Raw genomic sequence first — 17,767 nt, forward strand, 5'->3', positions numbered from 1 at the left:
AATTTATATAATTTTATTTTTATTGTTTAAATGTGTGTAAAAAATCAATAATAAAAGAAACTATTTTTGAAAGTAGTCATGTTTATTTACTGCCACCCAATGAAATGATATCAGTCACACATGAAAGAAAAAACTGACAGTGTTAAAGGGAATCAAGCTACGGCCCACTAGAATCTACATTTCTGACCAACTAAATGATGCATTCCACTGATGTGGCTACACTGACACACTGTGCAACAGATTCTAACAGTGAAACAAAGTGGTTTGGATGACCTTTCCCCGAGGATATATCCGTACAAGGGCACGCAGAGATGACTTAAGATTACACTATGAGAGGTGGTGTCGCTGCAACTTTTAAACAAAAAAGTACGATGGTAGGCACATCTTTGACATTCGGGTTGAAGGAGGAAGCTCATGGTATTCGGCTTTTGTATGAAATTATCGTTCGACCTTAGCTTTTTCCGACCGCATCGAATTTCCCCTAAAATGCATAAGATGTCACGATCCGGTTGAATCGGTTTGCATTCCGGTAATTTCTCCGCTTTGTTTATTTTTTAAACTACATTGTCCAAAGTTGGTCACGTACTGCCCAAGTGGAATGATTTCCTGACGATATGTTGTCAGATAGAGGAACCTGTGTCACAGACCCAAGGTGCAAGGTTACGGATTATCGCCTTGCCCTATTTTACGTATTAAAAAACCACTTACAGCATGGAAATATATGCATAAACTGTAGTAGTAAAATAAAATGACAGGCCAAAACGTGGACTATAAAGCACCGACAGCAGACAACCTGGGGAGTCGTCAAATAGTTTATATTTTCGTACGTCCCCATTGCGGATTTGTCTACTCTGATGCGGCGGCATTTTATTTTACGTCCGACTCGCTATTAAAAAAATAGAACGACGAAAAAAAAAAGACGGATACTAAAATAAAATTACATAAAACTGTTAATGTGTTAATTTTGCTAATTAGGAAATCGTAGCAAATATATTTGACTAAATGCTAAAGATACATCAGACACTAAGTATTAATTAAACTGATAAAAAAGGGGGGAAATTAAATTGGTACTACAAAATCAAGATATATAGACTTGCCCTCCTAGGCTGTCTGCTGTCCATCCTACCTACGCTGAAATCGAGGCCTGCAGAATTATTGCAAGCCTACATTTGAATTAAGGAGAACAGAAAGCAGTGCTGCTACCCATTTGGTAGAAGCTTCCTTCATCAAGTTTTTACCCCATTTAGCAACATGATTATCAGTCTTAGCTGCTCAGCATGCCTTTACTGGAAGAATGGTCAGCCTGAGGTCAGAGATCAAACTGGTTAGCCATGATGTTTACCAGAGGGTTGATGCAGCCTTGCAGGACCAGCTGTCATTTAAGTCAAGTCCAAAACTGCTACACAGTCGTGTGTGTGGCTTCACAAACCAGAAGCTCTGTATTGTATGCCATCAGATCACGTTATAATTCCTCCGTGTGTGGGATACTACCGTACGTAAAACTCCAATGGCACGGAACCATCACACTAGTGTACTTCGGAACTTTCCGGTTTGGGTGCAAGGTGATTGGGTGTATCTTGGAGAGTCGAATGGGGTTGGGAGTGAGGTGCAGTGGGAAGAGGCTCTAAGGTAGTGGAATGAGGAATGCCCAGAGGATTGAAGTTGTATCCGCTGGCTCCGTTGATGTTTTCGCCGTATCCGCTGCTGACGAAATATTCCTTGTTGACACAGTTGCGCAAAGAGTCTGGAATGCGTCCTACGATGGCTCTCCTAATTTCGCTAGCTGCCATCTCTCTCAGCTCTGTCGAACTAGCGTCACTATACCATGCGGCGTGTGGTGTGCATACTAAATTAGGTGCATCTTTCAGGGGGCCTGAAATACCAAATTAATTAGCAAATCTATAACAAATTAAATGTTACCTAATATTTATATTAAAACTAGTGGCAGAAACCGGATCTTGCAACTATTACGATACTCACCGGCCAGTGCGTTATATGGTTCGTTTTCGTGAACGTCTAAGGCAGCAGCTCGAATACGACCATCCTTTAGAGCACTAGCGAGGGCATTTTCATCCACGAGTCCGCCACGAGCGGTATTGACAAGAAATGCTCCTAAGCATATAAATATAAAAATAATATCGGTAAAATTTCTTCTTTTGCACTATCAAACAAAAATAAATCGAGAAGCAATTTTTTTAAATACTAACCAGGCCTCATCTGTTTGATAGTATACTCGTTAATCAAATGATGATTGTGTTCATTTAATGTGCAATGGAGGGATACACAATCACTTTGAAATAATAAATCCTGAAGTGTGTATACTCTTGTCAGTCCCAGAGATTTTTCAATACCGTCCGGAAGATAAGGGTCGTAAAATATGACATTGAAACCAAATGCCTTGGCACGAAGAGCTACTGCTGTTCCAACTCGGCCTAGGAACAAAAAAGAATTAATAGTTACGTAACCAACATAAGAAATTAATAAATTTTCTCTCTTTATTCCTTCGATACTGACATATTGGCTCACCTAATCCAACAATTCCCAATGTATCACCACGAATTCTTGCACAGCCGTGTGCCGCTTCCCGTACCTGCTCGGGACCCTGGAACTTTTTGCCTTCTCGCACCAAATTGGCCAGCCAGTAGGTACGACGATATAGATTAAGGATGAGGCACAATGTTGTATCAGCAACTTCTTCGACACCATAGCCAGGCACATTGCACACTGCGACACCTACGGATAACATTTTCGAAGTACGTTAATTGCGCACGGCAACAGATTTCATTTTTAAATGATAGTTATTATACTAAGCAAAAGCGTTAATGTTTCTCTCGGCTTACCTAGTTCTCCTGCTGCTTTTATATCGATATTATCTACCCCTGAGCCAATACGGACAATTATCCTTAATGCTTTGAATTTTTCCAGATCTTCTTTGGTAAGAGTAATGGTGTGCCACATTAAGGCACCCACAGCCTCATTTAGCACCTGTAAAAATGTTTTTTCACTAAGATTATAATTCATAATTTACATTTAAAGTGATATTAATAATAGAAATTTGATTATCTGAAATTCTAGATACTCCGAAATGGTTTGCAAAAACTAAATAAATGAATGAAAAAGGAATGTGTATTCACAGAATGTAACTAGAAAGCATTACATCTATTGATTTGCAGTGCTGGGAAATTAATTTAACAATCTTCAAAAATAGTATTTGTAGTTCATGAAATTTTAGATGCACAGTGATTGATGTACTCAATTTAATTGATCTAAATAATATCTGAAATTTAAGTCACTAGCTTAGTTGAAGTTAACATCTAGCACTCAGTTTATACAGCACAAAACACCTTAAATAACTTCAGTAAGTAATCACAGGCAGAAGAACAAACGTTTTCGATCCTTTTGATGGATCTTCTCGACCCGAAAAAGATCCGCCGAAAGGATCGAAAATGTTTGTCCTTCCACCCCCGATTACTTACTGGAGTTATTTATGGTGTTTTGTGCCGTGTACTTACACTCCAGTCTAGACAACATTGTGAGTGTATTCAGTACACAAATGTTTTGACTAACTCCAACTCCTTTATTTATATAATCAACGTAATAAATATACTGATTACATTGATTGAATGCATGCAACTTACGAGGCATTTCATCGCTATCAATGAAAATCGTCAGACTACTTTTTAGAACCGTAAACCGGTTAAAGTTTGAGGTCGGTTCATTTGAAATTGCTTTTGAATCCAACTCCGCGGCCCTTCCGACGTTATTTGATTTTGGAATTTTGCTAAACTAAATTAGTATCGCAAAACCAGACAATATAATAGAGGGAGAATTAAATGATGGTTTGAAGGAGAATTTTACTAGCAGAACATTTTATAATAAAGTAAGCTATTTAAATATTAGATTACATATATGTCATGTTGGTCTAAATTGAGACATGAAGCTGTAACAAAGTGAATTCCACTATTATATCTTTCATCTACAACATAATTATGAACTGATCTCTAAAGGTTATGAAGACAATATTTTTAAATTTAAATTATTTGTGTGTGTGTTTTTAAAATGTATAGTTTATATGCATTTTTAAGCACATAAAATAAGCATTTTAATTTTTACTGCGTATAATGCAATTTGATCATTTTCAAGACTAAATGCTTTATAAACATAGCTTGTTTGCAGGATTACAAGTGCTATTTTTTAAATGATTATAGTCTCTTTCTGCACATTATAGTTCATAAATACCACTTCATTACAGACGAGAGTGCAAAATTTGAACTGCTTAACTTGCATTCTTTTAATTAAGGACCCACAAATGAACACGTTTTACTGCAGAAAGCCATTTTCGTATTCTCTAAAACTTTTGAATTAATCGGATTAAAATTATTTTAAGTGCCATATTTATTAATTTAAAACAGATGGAAAAATTCTTTATTGTAATGTATACCACAAATAGTGTCTTGCTTAAAAAAAAAAAACAATTTTCAAGTGTTCGAGCATGTCGAAATGTCTTTACACTGGTGCACGCGATGCACCAAAAGAGCATTCGGTCACAGCTAAGTTCTAGTTACACCAAAACTTTATTTCTAACTACAGTACACACACAAGTATCTGGGCTAATCACTGGTAATGGAGGCACAGATAATCCACAACTGTTTTAATGAAAGCTAAACAATTTTTCTTTTATTTAGTTTCATATTAAACTTAATAGTTTTTAGATTATGAATAAAATATGTTTTGAGAACGATAATTGGTTAATAAGCTTTAAAATGTAATCAGAATTGCTTAAATTCTTGATGTAAACAGAAATTTCAGAAAAATTATTGATTTGGAGCCTTGCAGTTCACTATCAATACATTTCACAGAAATTTGTAGCAAGCAAATCACATGTTCGACACTTGTTTCTTTTATTCTATTGAAAAGACAAAAATACCCATAGAAACAGTAAAAGAAATATATGATGTTTATGTTGGAAGGACAGTAGCAAAGTCAACTGTTCAGAAGCAGTTTGCTAAATTTAAAGCAGGTAATTTCAACCTTGAAGATGCTCCGTGCTCGGGAAGACTGGTCGTTATTGAAGAGGACCAGATTATTGGATGACAACCCTCATTACAAAACCCAAGAGATAGCGGATTTAGTGAAATTATTGAACAGTATTATACTTCAACATCTGAAGAATCTTGGATATGTGAATTGTTACAACATTTGGACACCTCACAACTTAAAAGAATTTGCTGGATTGCATCTCTATTTGCAATTCTCTTCAAAAACTAAGTGAAAATAACACTTTTCTAAAATGTCTAGCGACGGGTGATGAAAAACAGATCTCGTTTGTAAAATCATCAGCTAAAAATGATCATGGGGGCAAGAAAAACAAACCACCATTAAAAACTCCAAAAAAGGTCATACTCACTGACTGGTGGAATGGAAAGGAATTTTCTACAACAAGCTGCTTCTACAGAATCAAACAATCGATTCTGATAAGTATTGTTCCCAACCGGAACAACTGAAGATGACGAGTGGAGTAAAACATTTGGAATTGGCCAACAGAAAAAGCATTGTGTTTCATTAAGATAATGCCAAACCACAAACTAATAGTTTCTGCAAGCTTCCAAACTATGTGGAACAGTTTTTTATGGGGAAAACTAGGAAGTTCTACGAAAAGGGCATTACGAAGCTTTCCCATAGATGGCAACGTATTAAAAACAACAGTGCATGTATAATTGAATAAAATTTTTTTATTTCTCTTAAAACTTGCTACGAACCATAATTTCATTTTTAAAAAAATGAAATATTGAGATATATGAACAGGAGTGTGATGAAATGATCTGGTTTGGACATCGGGCCCATTTCATCTGAAATATTCTGCTGCAGGAGCATTTAACTAACTGACCTAAATAATGTTTTTGAAGATTGTACAACATTCTTGGCTAAAGAATTAAATGGCCCGAGGGATTGAACAATGAAAATGTTATAAAGGCCTGTCGGCTTATGAAGATTATACGAACTTTTGCAAGATTGGTACCACAGCTCAAAAGAGGATGCAAATGCATACAACTGAAAAGGCCAAGTGGACAAGTAGAGAGCTCACTGCTGAAATTGGACCGATGCACACTACAGTTGTGCATATCTTGAAGATCAAATTGCAGTTTGTTGGGTTTTTTTGTCATTTGACTGAACAGTTTTGGTAAAGGATATGTTAGCCCAGTTGCATTGGGAACTTCTGAAACATCCTCCACACTCTCCCAATATGAGCACACGTAACTGATCTTTTTTTGCAACTTAATAGAACCGTTTTATAAAGAACACTTTACTTTAAATCAAGAGAAATTATACATCCAATAGCTCACACAGTGGCAGACATCAATAGAACTAAGTCTGCCAATGGCAAAAACTTATTCCAAAATTATGGTGAATGGTTCTTTGACGGGTGGAATTATATTGAAAGAACATAAACAACAGGTACCAACTTATTTTTATCGCAGAACCTTAGTAAAAAATGTTGAAACCCTGACAATGATATAAATAAAACAGAAACACCAAAAACAATTTATTGAAAATGTACAAAAAAAGAAAAATAATAATAACAAACTGGTCATTAGTGTGAAGGGTTAAACGTTTTTTCTTTCTATATTTTAAACAGTGCTCGTGTGCCTGGATTTGTATCTACCCACTTAGTCTCCTCATCACTTGAAACATTTCAAGTACTTGTTACATTCTTCTTCAAAACTCCTCTCAGCCAATGTTCCACAATATTTTAATTTGGGGTATACACAATACTTAAAGCACTATAAATTTATATAATTCCCACTGTATTTTTATATGAAAAGTACTTAAACTGATCTTTGATCAATATGCCCACTTGTACACTGTACCATTGCACTACAACACAATACAGATGACGGGACATTAATTAGCCCCTCGATGACGTGACGCTCGTCACTAGTATCATAGAATGTACAGTTCGGTACCATTGGGAAGCTGACTGGCCACTCCCGTCATTAGATTCAATACGCTTGCACTACAGATATCAACAAATTAAAGTATGTTTAACGACTGTGTATTATTATTTATATGTTGGATACTTTTTAATGATTTTCTAGCTTTAGGTCAAGTTTTATCATTTCCATTATCTTGTCAAACATTATATCACAATTTTGGTTCGTACCAATAAATCAGTCCCCACTGTTTATAAAGCTATAAATAACTCTAGCACATGTATAGAACGTCATAAGAGGACTTGATCCCAGATTACAACAATTACATCTCGCATCCCACATCTGCACATTCATATATCACTAGATTTGACGGATTTTATTGGCAGAATCCTGGGGTTCCGCAGAACTCCCGTTGGAACCCCTGCTCTAGACTAAACAGCAAACTAAATCATTCTTGAGTTGAGTTATAATAGGGACATTGATGTAGTTCATGAGCATTTTCAGCTGAATTTGAATCAAAACTTTGCTCATTGTTCATAACATGCTATGAACAATGAATCAAAAAGGTGATTCAGGTCTATATTATTAATGTAAATCTAGCTGATCACTCCAAAGAATGCAAAATTCACAATTTGTATGAGGGCTACTTAAATGACCAGAAATGTTTATTTTAACCAGTATGTGCTGAAAAGAAGCAAAAGGTATGCATTTGTTAACTGTTTTCTCTTTTCAGAAAACATTATTATTAATAAGACATTCAAGTCTATTTTAATAGTTTGAATTTGAGAATACAGTATACACAGTCTATGATTTCTACTGAACCAGTGTAAAAATTAAATCAAAAGGACATAATTGTTGGAGATTATGTTAGAGGAGATAGAGCTTAAAGGAAAATAAACTTAATATATCATAAGCATTGCTGGTACAGATTACAGAAGGCCTCTGAAAATAGATGTAAAGGCCATAAGTTCTGCTATCACAATGCATTGGATGCCCAGAACATCCTTGAAATGAGTTTATTTCAGAGCCATCTTCAGCAGGGGAAGAGCACGAAATCAGCAGGAGCCAGATCCAGAGAATAAGGAGGGCATTGAAGCTGAATCATCATGTTTTATCAGAAATGATGTCACAAGCAACAATGAATGTACAAGGGTGTTATCACAGAAGATGACACAATCCAAACTGATGAAACACAGAAAAATCTTTTTAATTGCTGCATGACCTATTTGTAGTATACGGCACTGACAACTGTAACACCCTATGGTACTAATTCCTTGTGTATAATGCCCTGCACTGTCAAAAAATGTAATTAACATTACTTTCACTTTGGATGTCTGGAGACAAATTTTCTTCTTCCTTGTGGTGCGGTTGCTTCTTAAGTCATCCCAAAAAATTTTTTGAAAAACAACAATATGTTCAAGTGGCTGAGGAAATGGTTTCTCAAGGTGAATAGTTCCTAAAGTGCATCATTATGGGTGACAAAACATGGATCTACGCTTTTGACATTGAAAGAAGACCACAGTCAAGTGAATGGAACTTGATAAGTAAAGCAAGACCAAAAAAGACCACATTAAAGTCAAGTCAAAAATCAAGATTTTGCTGACCGTTTTCTTATATTGCAAAGGCAATGTACATCGCAAATTCCTTCCAAATGGTCAACCCGCCAACAAAGATTATTATTAGAGTGTTTTGCATCGTCCGTGTGAAGCAATTCGTAGAAAACAACCTGATTTGTGGCAAGAAAACTCATGGATTTTATTTATATGATAATGCATCTGCTCATCTGCTCTTGTTGTTTGTGAATTTTTGGCCAAAAATTCAACAAATACGGTTCCACAAGCTCCATATTCACCCATTCTGATACTGTGTGATTTTTTCCTGTTTACTCAACTTAAATAATTGTAAAAGGGATATTTGTACAGTTTTGCATGCAAAGATATGGATAAAATTGTGTCCAGGGACAGAAAAAAAAAAAAACCATTAAAACTTTCACTGTCCAATAAGGTGGAATATTTGATAACCTGGCACTGCATCAGTCCTGATAATGCTGGGTTAAAAGAATGTGACTTGTCTGTCCACTATATTTGAGCAATGTGTAAAGGCCCTTCATATTAATGCATTGAAGTAGTATTTGTCTTGAGACAATGCCAAATGAAGACTTGTTATAACTGGTGGAGATATTCAAGGCTTATCAAATTGTAACGGAGCCAACAAAATCTAGATCAGCAGTTGTCCGTGTAGTCTACGAGAAAATTTTGATGGTCCATGGAGAAATTTGGACATTGACTGACTCAAGGTTATGCAAAGTATTACAAAAGAAATGCAAAATCCTTGGTTGCTTTTTATCACTCATTGGGTTTTTTTTTAATTCAAATCTAAAACCAAACACGAAATTACTGTTTATTGATTTATTGACATTATTTATTGATAACAATCAACAATAAATAATTCTGTGAGTGCAATTGTTGTCCTTGTGGAAGAGAGCCAAGAATCCATGAACATATTTCAATCAAGTAGCAACAAACTTCGCACTAATTTTTTATAATTAAAAAAGTGAATTTCATATTAATAAGCCAAAATAAAGTAAAATAGAACTTTTATGATAATTATTCTATAGATGTTTGTATCGTTTAAAACAATTTACGATAGTGGTCAGTAGGATTCCAAATTGTGAGTTTTAATGGTCCACGAGGTCATAAAGGTTAGCGACCGTCAATCTAGATCGCATCGAAAAACAGTCTAATTTTATTTGTGGGATGCATTTTGATCTTCACTAGACCATCTTCGGCCACCTGCAATATTTAACTTAAAGGTTACATAGGTATATAATGCTAACTGTTCATCCATCCATCTGGTTACAATTTCTTATATGAATCTACTGACAGTTCACGCAGACAATTCCTCACGTGGGTCTAACTTAAATCACATGATGACAATATTGATTTCCTGTTATCAATTATTGCACAATATTTATATCATTTATACTGATTACAGATTTTATGATATTGGACATCACTACTGATGACTGAGTTGATATTTAGTTAAAATCTAAAACCAAAATGCAAAAGATAAAATAAATCTGCATTTAGCTTTAAAAGTGGATGTCTGGACGACTTTTACAACAGATTCAAAAATTCTTTTTTTGCTTCATAACTGTTTCGGCTCAATCAGCACGTGGAAACTGTAATACATTGTATTTTCATGGATAGCATTCTCACACAGTAAAATAAAGCAAACTTTATGAACTGAAAGTGGTTCAAGTAAAACAGAAGACACAGTTAATCAAGAAATGTGCGATGCACTAATTAGCTGCAAATATACAATTCAAGAAATTGGATGTTCTCTCTTTCAAGAATTTTCTACAAAGTTTACAAATAAACCTATTCCAAACAATGAAGGTTTACATAAAAAGATCTACCAATTGAATATGCATCAGCTATAGACAAAAACTGATTTAATATTGGGAATTTTCCCACTTGAACAGTATGAACAAAACAACAGTTTCCAATAGTTGATTTATTGTCAATTTTATCATAGGAAAATTAGATTCCAATAAAGCAGCCATTCTGCCAAACCGTAAAGTAAACAATGGAACAATGTCCAAATTTGTAATGATTCCTTACAAATCTTATAAGCATAAGGGCAAATGACACTCATTTTTTTTCTACTACTAATTGATGCAGCTCCATATAGTCAAGGTCACGCACAACTTGCATACATTTTATCCTAAGTTGATCCACATCACACGGCCACCATGGAGTTGCAGAAGATATACAATGATCATTTCATAAGGTAAACAATTTGATTTTGAAAGTATTTGTTAAAATACTTTTGAGGACTCAACAATATCACGCAAGACATGTTAACACAGGCTTTGGTGGTAGAGCTAACATGTTGGAAAGCATGGATTGAGTTGTGGAAATTCTACAACAATCATTTCAACAGCATCAAAGAAATGGTTCAAAGTTTTAATAGAGAATTGTCTCGCTATATTGCCAATTCTCAAGATTCTTTTGGAAATAAGGAAAGAGTTCAACAGTTGCCATAATACTAGGATTAAGAAGGTGATTTTTACTTGTATCATATTTATTAAAAAAATATGATGCACTTAATGTAATTTTTTTATTTGTAGTAATGCTTTTTCCTAGTTTAATATCACCAATTTGGCATAATCTTCGCTCATTTTTACTTTCTATTCCTAAGTATCAAGATGGAAACAGCTGGATTACCTCTGACAGAAACACTGCAAGTACTAAGAGATATCAAAGATTCACTATCTTAAGTCCCTGCTCAGACTAGTATTAAAGCTGAGGAAAAATTAAGTAAAACATCAAAATCTGGGTTTTTAATTTAAGACAGATGCCATTCTATCAGGAAATGAATGCAGGTTCTTCTTGATTAAAGATTGATTCAGAAAATGTCATCAACTTCAAGTATATATCTGCAACATGTTACAATGTCAAGAGATCTCATTCTGAATAGAAATTGGTACAACATTAACCCCAAACATACGAAACAACTTTTGGTTTTTCACCATTTCAACAGAGCATACATAATGTTTTTTGAATGTTCATATAATGTTAAATTTTTGAAAATGTTTAAAATGTCATAAGATTCTTTTAAATAAAATCATTCACACAATCAAAATAAAAAGGTTGCATATTTTACCTTTTTTAATTAAGAACATATAAGCACGCATGTTTTGGGGTTTTAAAAGTATACAAATCCGCACACTAATAATTAAATATACAAACAACCCAATGAATATTACAATTCAAAGTTACAACTAGATTCTTATCAGAATACTATGAATACCTGAAAAATCTCAGCACTTATCCTTGCATTTCCAGAAAACATACTAAGAACATAAATGTTTTTGGCCTACTTCATAAGCCTGCATCAGGTTTCACACGCTAGATTCAATTTGGTAATGTTCAAAATTGGAATGGTACTCAGTAAGCACCATTATTTAATTTATAAGATATAGAATGTCCTATATTTCTCGCACGTTTATGATTAAAAATATAATTTAAAGCATAGTATCGAGACAGGGCTGTACAATCTGGATTCCTGCAGGATTGGCTTACATTATTCTGTTCGAATTTTTTGACGGTTTTTTTTTAATAATTTTTTTGTGCGCACTAGCTATTTTTTGATGTGTTTAATTTTTTGTGGCGTCTTTCTTATCTGTACAATGGTGTATATGTCAAATATAATTTAAGACTTGTATACTTCCTATATCTGGGCACCATCAAACTTCTTTGTTTGCAAAGCTGAAAATCCTACTGAAAGATAGATGCATTGAGGCTATTGAGGACATGAAAACAAAATTGTTCCCAGGGCTATGCACTATTCCAAACAAAGAATTTCAATAGTCTTTCAAAAATGGAAGAACTGCTAGGACTGATGTAATATTAGGAGTGGAAGGGATAACTTTAAATATGACAAGATCTAATAACACCTGAATGTTGCTGTTTCTTTTATGTATTAAAATAGTCTAAAAGCTTTTTGGATACACTATAATAAATCACGAAGTTAAAATTATATGAATCTTCACAATAATGTTAATTGATGAATCAAGGCTAAATTTTGTAAAAGTTGTGATCAATTCTGACAGTCTTTCCTTGAAATTTCCATTTCTCTTACAACAACAACAACAACAAAAAAATTTTTTTATCATAAATTTTCCTTTAAGATAAGAATTTATGTCAGCCAAGAGAGCTGTAGTAAATACTTAAATATTTTAACATTTTAAACATGAAATTATAAGGAAACAACAAGATAATTTCTGAACTGATGAATGCGCAACCAGCGTTTTTCAGAGATTTGATATATTTTTCTGATTTAAACAAAGAATACTATATTTTAGGTGCAAAAAACTATTATTATTATTATATAAAATAAATTTGAAGAATATTTTTCTAGAAAAGTATTATATTTAACATATAATATCGTAAATTTGTTTTTACTTGAAGCAAATGGAAAATGAATTAATGAAGTAACAATATGATTTAAAATTAACAAGGTGCTTTTCTTTAATTGGAAATGACTGTGTTTTATGATTATTTTGCTTTGGGAGAAAATAAATACAGTGGAACCTCGGTATACGACCTTAATCCGTTCCTGGTGTTTGGACTTATACCGAATAGGACGTATACCAAACCAACCTTTTCCATAAGAAGTAATGTAAAAATGATTAATCCGTTCTCGTGTAAAAAAATGGCTGGCTTTAAACACCTCGCTTTCCTGGCTAGTTCTTGCTTGATTTTTCGTGAGACCAGCGTGTATCTTTTTAGCTTTCTCGCAAATAATTGCTTTCGATACGCTGTCTCCAGCACTGTTTTTAAGTTATCCAAAGCAAAAGCAATTTCTCGACATGATCTAATGTCTTCGATCTCTGTTTAGAAATTAATTTAATCCCTTTCTCAACGTTAGCACATTTAATAATGTCTTTATTTTTCACGATTGTCGATATCGTCGTTCTCGGAATACGGAATGCAACAGTTAAATCTTGTTAAATCTCGAACACGTGTGCCACCTTCATATTTCTCAACAATCTTGTTTTTCAGTTCCGTTGTGATTCTAGTCATTTTTTATTTTTCTGTTGCCCTTTTGCAATTCATGATTAATAAAAATAATAAACTGTTACTTACAAATTAAAAATCAGAAAAAATTTAACAAAGTTATAAACCGTAGCACCGCGAACGTCTAGTCTAGTGTAGTACACCGATAGTGCTACTTGTTCATACATGGCGCGTATAATTGAATTAAGTCGTATACCGAACAAAAGTCGTATACCGAGCAAAATTTGTTCCATCCAAACAGGACGTATTCCGAATTGGACGTATTCTAAAGCAGACGTATACCGAGGTTCCACTGTAAATAAATTTGCAGCAGTTCTAATAAAAATATCTCAAAATAAGGAATATGTACTGTACAATATTCACATCAACAAACACAAAATTCGTTTATGAACAGAATTTATAAAACATAATCATTGTTTAATCTAGATTGTATTTATCTGCAAAATTTTCTTCAATCTATAGTTGTTCGAAACTTAATTTGTTAATCTATATTCCTTTTTAACAAATGCCATTTTTTAAAAATAAATCAGTAACAAGTTGCTCAACTTCCCTGGCAACATTTAAAATTTTTGGTGGTGCCATCTGTTATAAAAAGTTTTTAAATAAAACACATTTTTTAACTATTATAAAATGGCAAAAAAAAAAAAGCTTAATTTTGAGGGTAGGGATGACTTTTATAAAAAAAAACAATTGTAAATGCCAATAACCAGTAAAAATTGTCATTAATCCAACACTGATTATCTCCCAACCCCCTCGACCTTTAACTACCAAATTTAATAGCAACGATCCCTCCAATAAACAAACCTCCCCGAAAACTTAAAATTTCCCACAAAAAGCACAGGAGTTAAGCTTCAAAGAGGTGAACGAAGTCATTCCTCCACATATACTAACATCCATACATACAGAAATCGCCCCCAAATTATTTTGCATTTCTCGACATTTCAAGGTGTCCCAAGTCCAAAAATAAAAAATCTGGAGGGGTCAATTTTTGCCGGATCGCCATACTTTCCCTCCGTCATAACAGTCAGGAAAAGTAAAAGTGAAATATATCTAATAAGAAGTAACGTTTTTTTTTATTTCTGCATATACTATTATTATTATTCAGCTAAGTGTTTATTGATTTTACTTGAACTTCAGACTTTCTGGATTGCAACAAATTAAATTTTTCTAATACAAATTCCAATTAAAATTAATTAGTCGTTTCTGTTCTATTTTTAATAAAATAACATCTACTTTAACAAGTTTTATCTTACTGCAATAAAACTTGTAATAAAAGAATTAATTAAATAAAAAAATAATTCTGTTTGTTTTCAAAGAGATAGGCATCTTTATTCGAAAATTATGTTGTTTCGATACATTAAAGAGTAGTTTCACGTTTCGTGTTTCGTCTACAACAATTATTGCTAGGTTTTGTTTTTTGCTACACTTTTCCTGGATGGCCAACTATGCCAAATACTCAAATAACTTAAAGTTGCATAAATATTTGGCAAATCTTCAACAATTTAATAAAATTAATCTCTATTATCTTCTCTATTTTTAAATTTTAATAGTTTAAACGTAATCAATTAATTTATCATACGTCGATTAGCCGACGCGAATAAAAGTTATATATCCATTTTTTAAAGCAAAGTATTATTTTGAAATCAAAATAAAAAAATTAAACTTACAGAGTTAAACTTTATCAGAAATTTTGAGACTGATGTACTTTCAGAGTTTATTATAAAACTTACATGCACGCATTATTTCTAAAAAGCTGGCACGAATAATGGCAAATTTCCAATAAGCTATATTTATATTTTTAAAATTTGGGTCAATCATATATATATATATATATATATANATTATATCTTTATTATATTATTAATTTCACTAAATATTGTTTATTACACTTAGGTAGTTTTTCTATTTATGATATATTCCGGATACGTAATGATTATTATTATTTTGTAATACAAATTAACAAAATGCTGTAGTTACTGAATTGATGAAAACTTTATTCATTTTAACTGTTTATTTATAATAATTGAATAAAGCGATGAACTATGCCCTCTGTTGGATATTCAGCCTTATCTGTGAACAGGATAATTCATTATGAGGAACAGAGATAATTTATCAAAGTAGCTGTAGTAATACGATATCAATGCATTTATAAACAACAAAAAGAAGAAAAGAGAAGGAGAGAGATCCCTTTTTTTCCCTTTATCTAAAGATTTTTATTGCAAAGAACTATATAGTTTTATTAATGAATTCATATCTGTATAAAAATTTATTCTGTATCGAATATAATTTATTTATTTCAATACTGATAAATATTTAAAAAATTTTTTTATTTAAAACTAGTTAATCAAGTGGAATAAACAAAATAAGCAGTTCTACTAGTTATAGTGAAATTATATTTTAAACAAGCATTTATATGGTAATTTATAAGCTTTAATAGTAATAAAATGGTGTCTCATATTTCAAATTTAATTCAAACTCTGAATCACTTGAAATCAGAAGTAATTTTTCCCATTAGAAATAATGAAAAGTCAATTAATCCATTCCCAGATCCTAAACAATAAACATAATTTAAAGTTTATTGAAATGGGTATTTGCTGTTTTAAGTAAGAATAACAGAATCAAATTCCCTAACAATAAATAAAATATGTAAATACTGTGTAATAAAATGAAAATTGCATTAATTAGTTGCATACTGTGAACTTCGGCACCTTAAACGTCGCCACCAGATCTACTGTGCATATGTCACTTTCGTGTTTATAAGTTCCTTTTTCATTTCAATCGTTGATATTACAACCTTCCTCTTAAGCTTCGTTGCTTCTACGCACTTCTCGAATGCTATGGTTAATAAGTAATAGTTATACTGTGTTCAACAGAAAGTTTTTGCGCATTATTAACAGCTGTCATTACTTAACATTGAACGTTATAATTAAATCACATATATATTATAACAAACACTCTCACATTATTTCTATTCTCAGATTGTTTTATTTTTTGTTTAAAAGATTATTTAAACTTATTTCTTCACATTTTGCTTGAACAACATCAAATTGAAATTTCTTCAGATAAAATGCCTATTGGGCACATGCTTTGAAGTTTTGGAAAGGATATAATAGCGCACAGACAATAAAAGCAATTCGTAATGTGTATGGGAAAGATGCTACTAAACTTCGAACATTCAAAAAATACTGTTCAAGAAATTTCGAACCGAAGGATAAAAAAAGTATGGGATGTCTAAAGGCTGTCAATGAAGAAAAATTACAGTAAGAAATCATAAAAAAATCGATGAGTAACAAAAAATTACACACAATATATAACCAAACACACCAAAAATAAAGCAATAAAAGTACAAAAGGCATATAAGTGAAACAACTTGGATGCACAATAGATTATGTTTACACTTTTTTCAGCGCATTTTTCATTGTGTGCACAGTTTGAACTTCAAAGAATCGTTCAAACTCCAAGGCAAATTTTTGTCAAATTTAGTTTTCAAACTCTGAAGCATTGAAGTTAGAGTCATTCAAAGTATGAGGTACCACTATACTAATAAACTAAATATATATTCTGTTCTGTATTGACTTTTTTGAAATGAGTTCAGCATTTTACACCTATCTCCCAATACATAGATATACATACTTATATTTGATTTTTACAAAGTTGTTTACTAGTTTGAAATAAAGTAAAAAGAAATAAAAATAACATAATTGAAGGAACCAAAATAAAATGTATTACCTTTTCATGTATCTCTTGGGTGGACTGGGCATCACAGAAGGCCACTGTAGCCACATCCTTCAAAATTGGCATCTCCACTGAACAATCCCTACCATCAAGTAGTGCCACTAAGGGACGGGTGTGCATGGGGCCATTTGTAATAGGGCCACGGGCACCAACTGCAAAACAATCCAAAATACCAAGTGGAAAAACAGACAAATAATTAACATTTTATATTCCTTGCTTAAAAGATAATTTTAATGCTTAAAATTTAAAATGAGTGATTTATACATTTTTATTGATCAATATCTCAACAAATATATAGTATAAAATTTCTTTTTATGATGAAAATTCATTGAAAAACAATCCCAAACACCTTAATCTAAATATTATCTAGTAAACTATAAAAATTTTTATATTTAAATGTATCAATATAATCCTTATTACAATACATAATTTGTAAAAATTAAAATAAAATCAATAATGAACTAAAATTACTTATTAAAAATTTAGAATAAAGATATTAATACTTTCTATTAAAAA

The 17,767-nt window shown here is 32.5% G+C and overlaps 1 protein-coding gene across 1 annotated transcript; it reads right to left on the reverse strand.

Moving 5' to 3' along the window:
* Window positions 1-61: 61 nt before the first annotated feature.
* LOC111634020 (C-terminal-binding protein-like) lies at window positions 62-17,426 on the reverse strand. The gene is made up of 6 exons (XM_023378698.1): window positions 17,246-17,426; window positions 2,841-2,985; window positions 2,527-2,733; window positions 2,208-2,432; window positions 1,981-2,112; window positions 62-1,873 (listed from the first exon to the last, which is right to left on the reverse strand). Exons 1-6 carry the CDS (start codon window positions 17,369-17,371, stop codon window positions 1,527-1,529), a joined length of 1,182 nt encoding a protein of 393 aa, XP_023234466.1. The 5' UTR covers window positions 17,372-17,426; the 3' UTR covers window positions 62-1,526.
* Window positions 17,427-17,767: the final 341 nt, after the last annotated feature.

This window comes from Centruroides sculpturatus, unplaced genomic scaffold (assembly GCF_000671375.1).
Source record: "Centruroides sculpturatus isolate CEXI.00-Female unplaced genomic scaffold, Cexi_2.0 scaffold736, whole genome shotgun sequence".
Classification (NCBI taxonomy): domain Eukaryota; kingdom Metazoa; phylum Arthropoda; class Arachnida; order Scorpiones; family Buthidae; genus Centruroides; species Centruroides sculpturatus.

Excerpts from the sequence above, each read along its gene's own strand:
- LOC111634020 (XM_023378698.1), bottom strand. The coding sequence starts at position 17,371 with ATGCACACCCGTCCCTTAGTGGCACTACTTGATGGTAGGGATTGTTCA. Across the intron at positions 2,986-17,245 it reads CCCAAGAGATACATGAAAAG|GTGCTAAATGAGGCTGTGGG; the intron begins GTAATACATTTT and ends ACATTTTTACAG. Across the intron at positions 2,113-2,207 it reads TATCAAACAGATGAGGCCTG|GAGCATTTCTTGTCAATACC; the intron begins GTTAGTATTTAA and ends TTATATGCTTAG.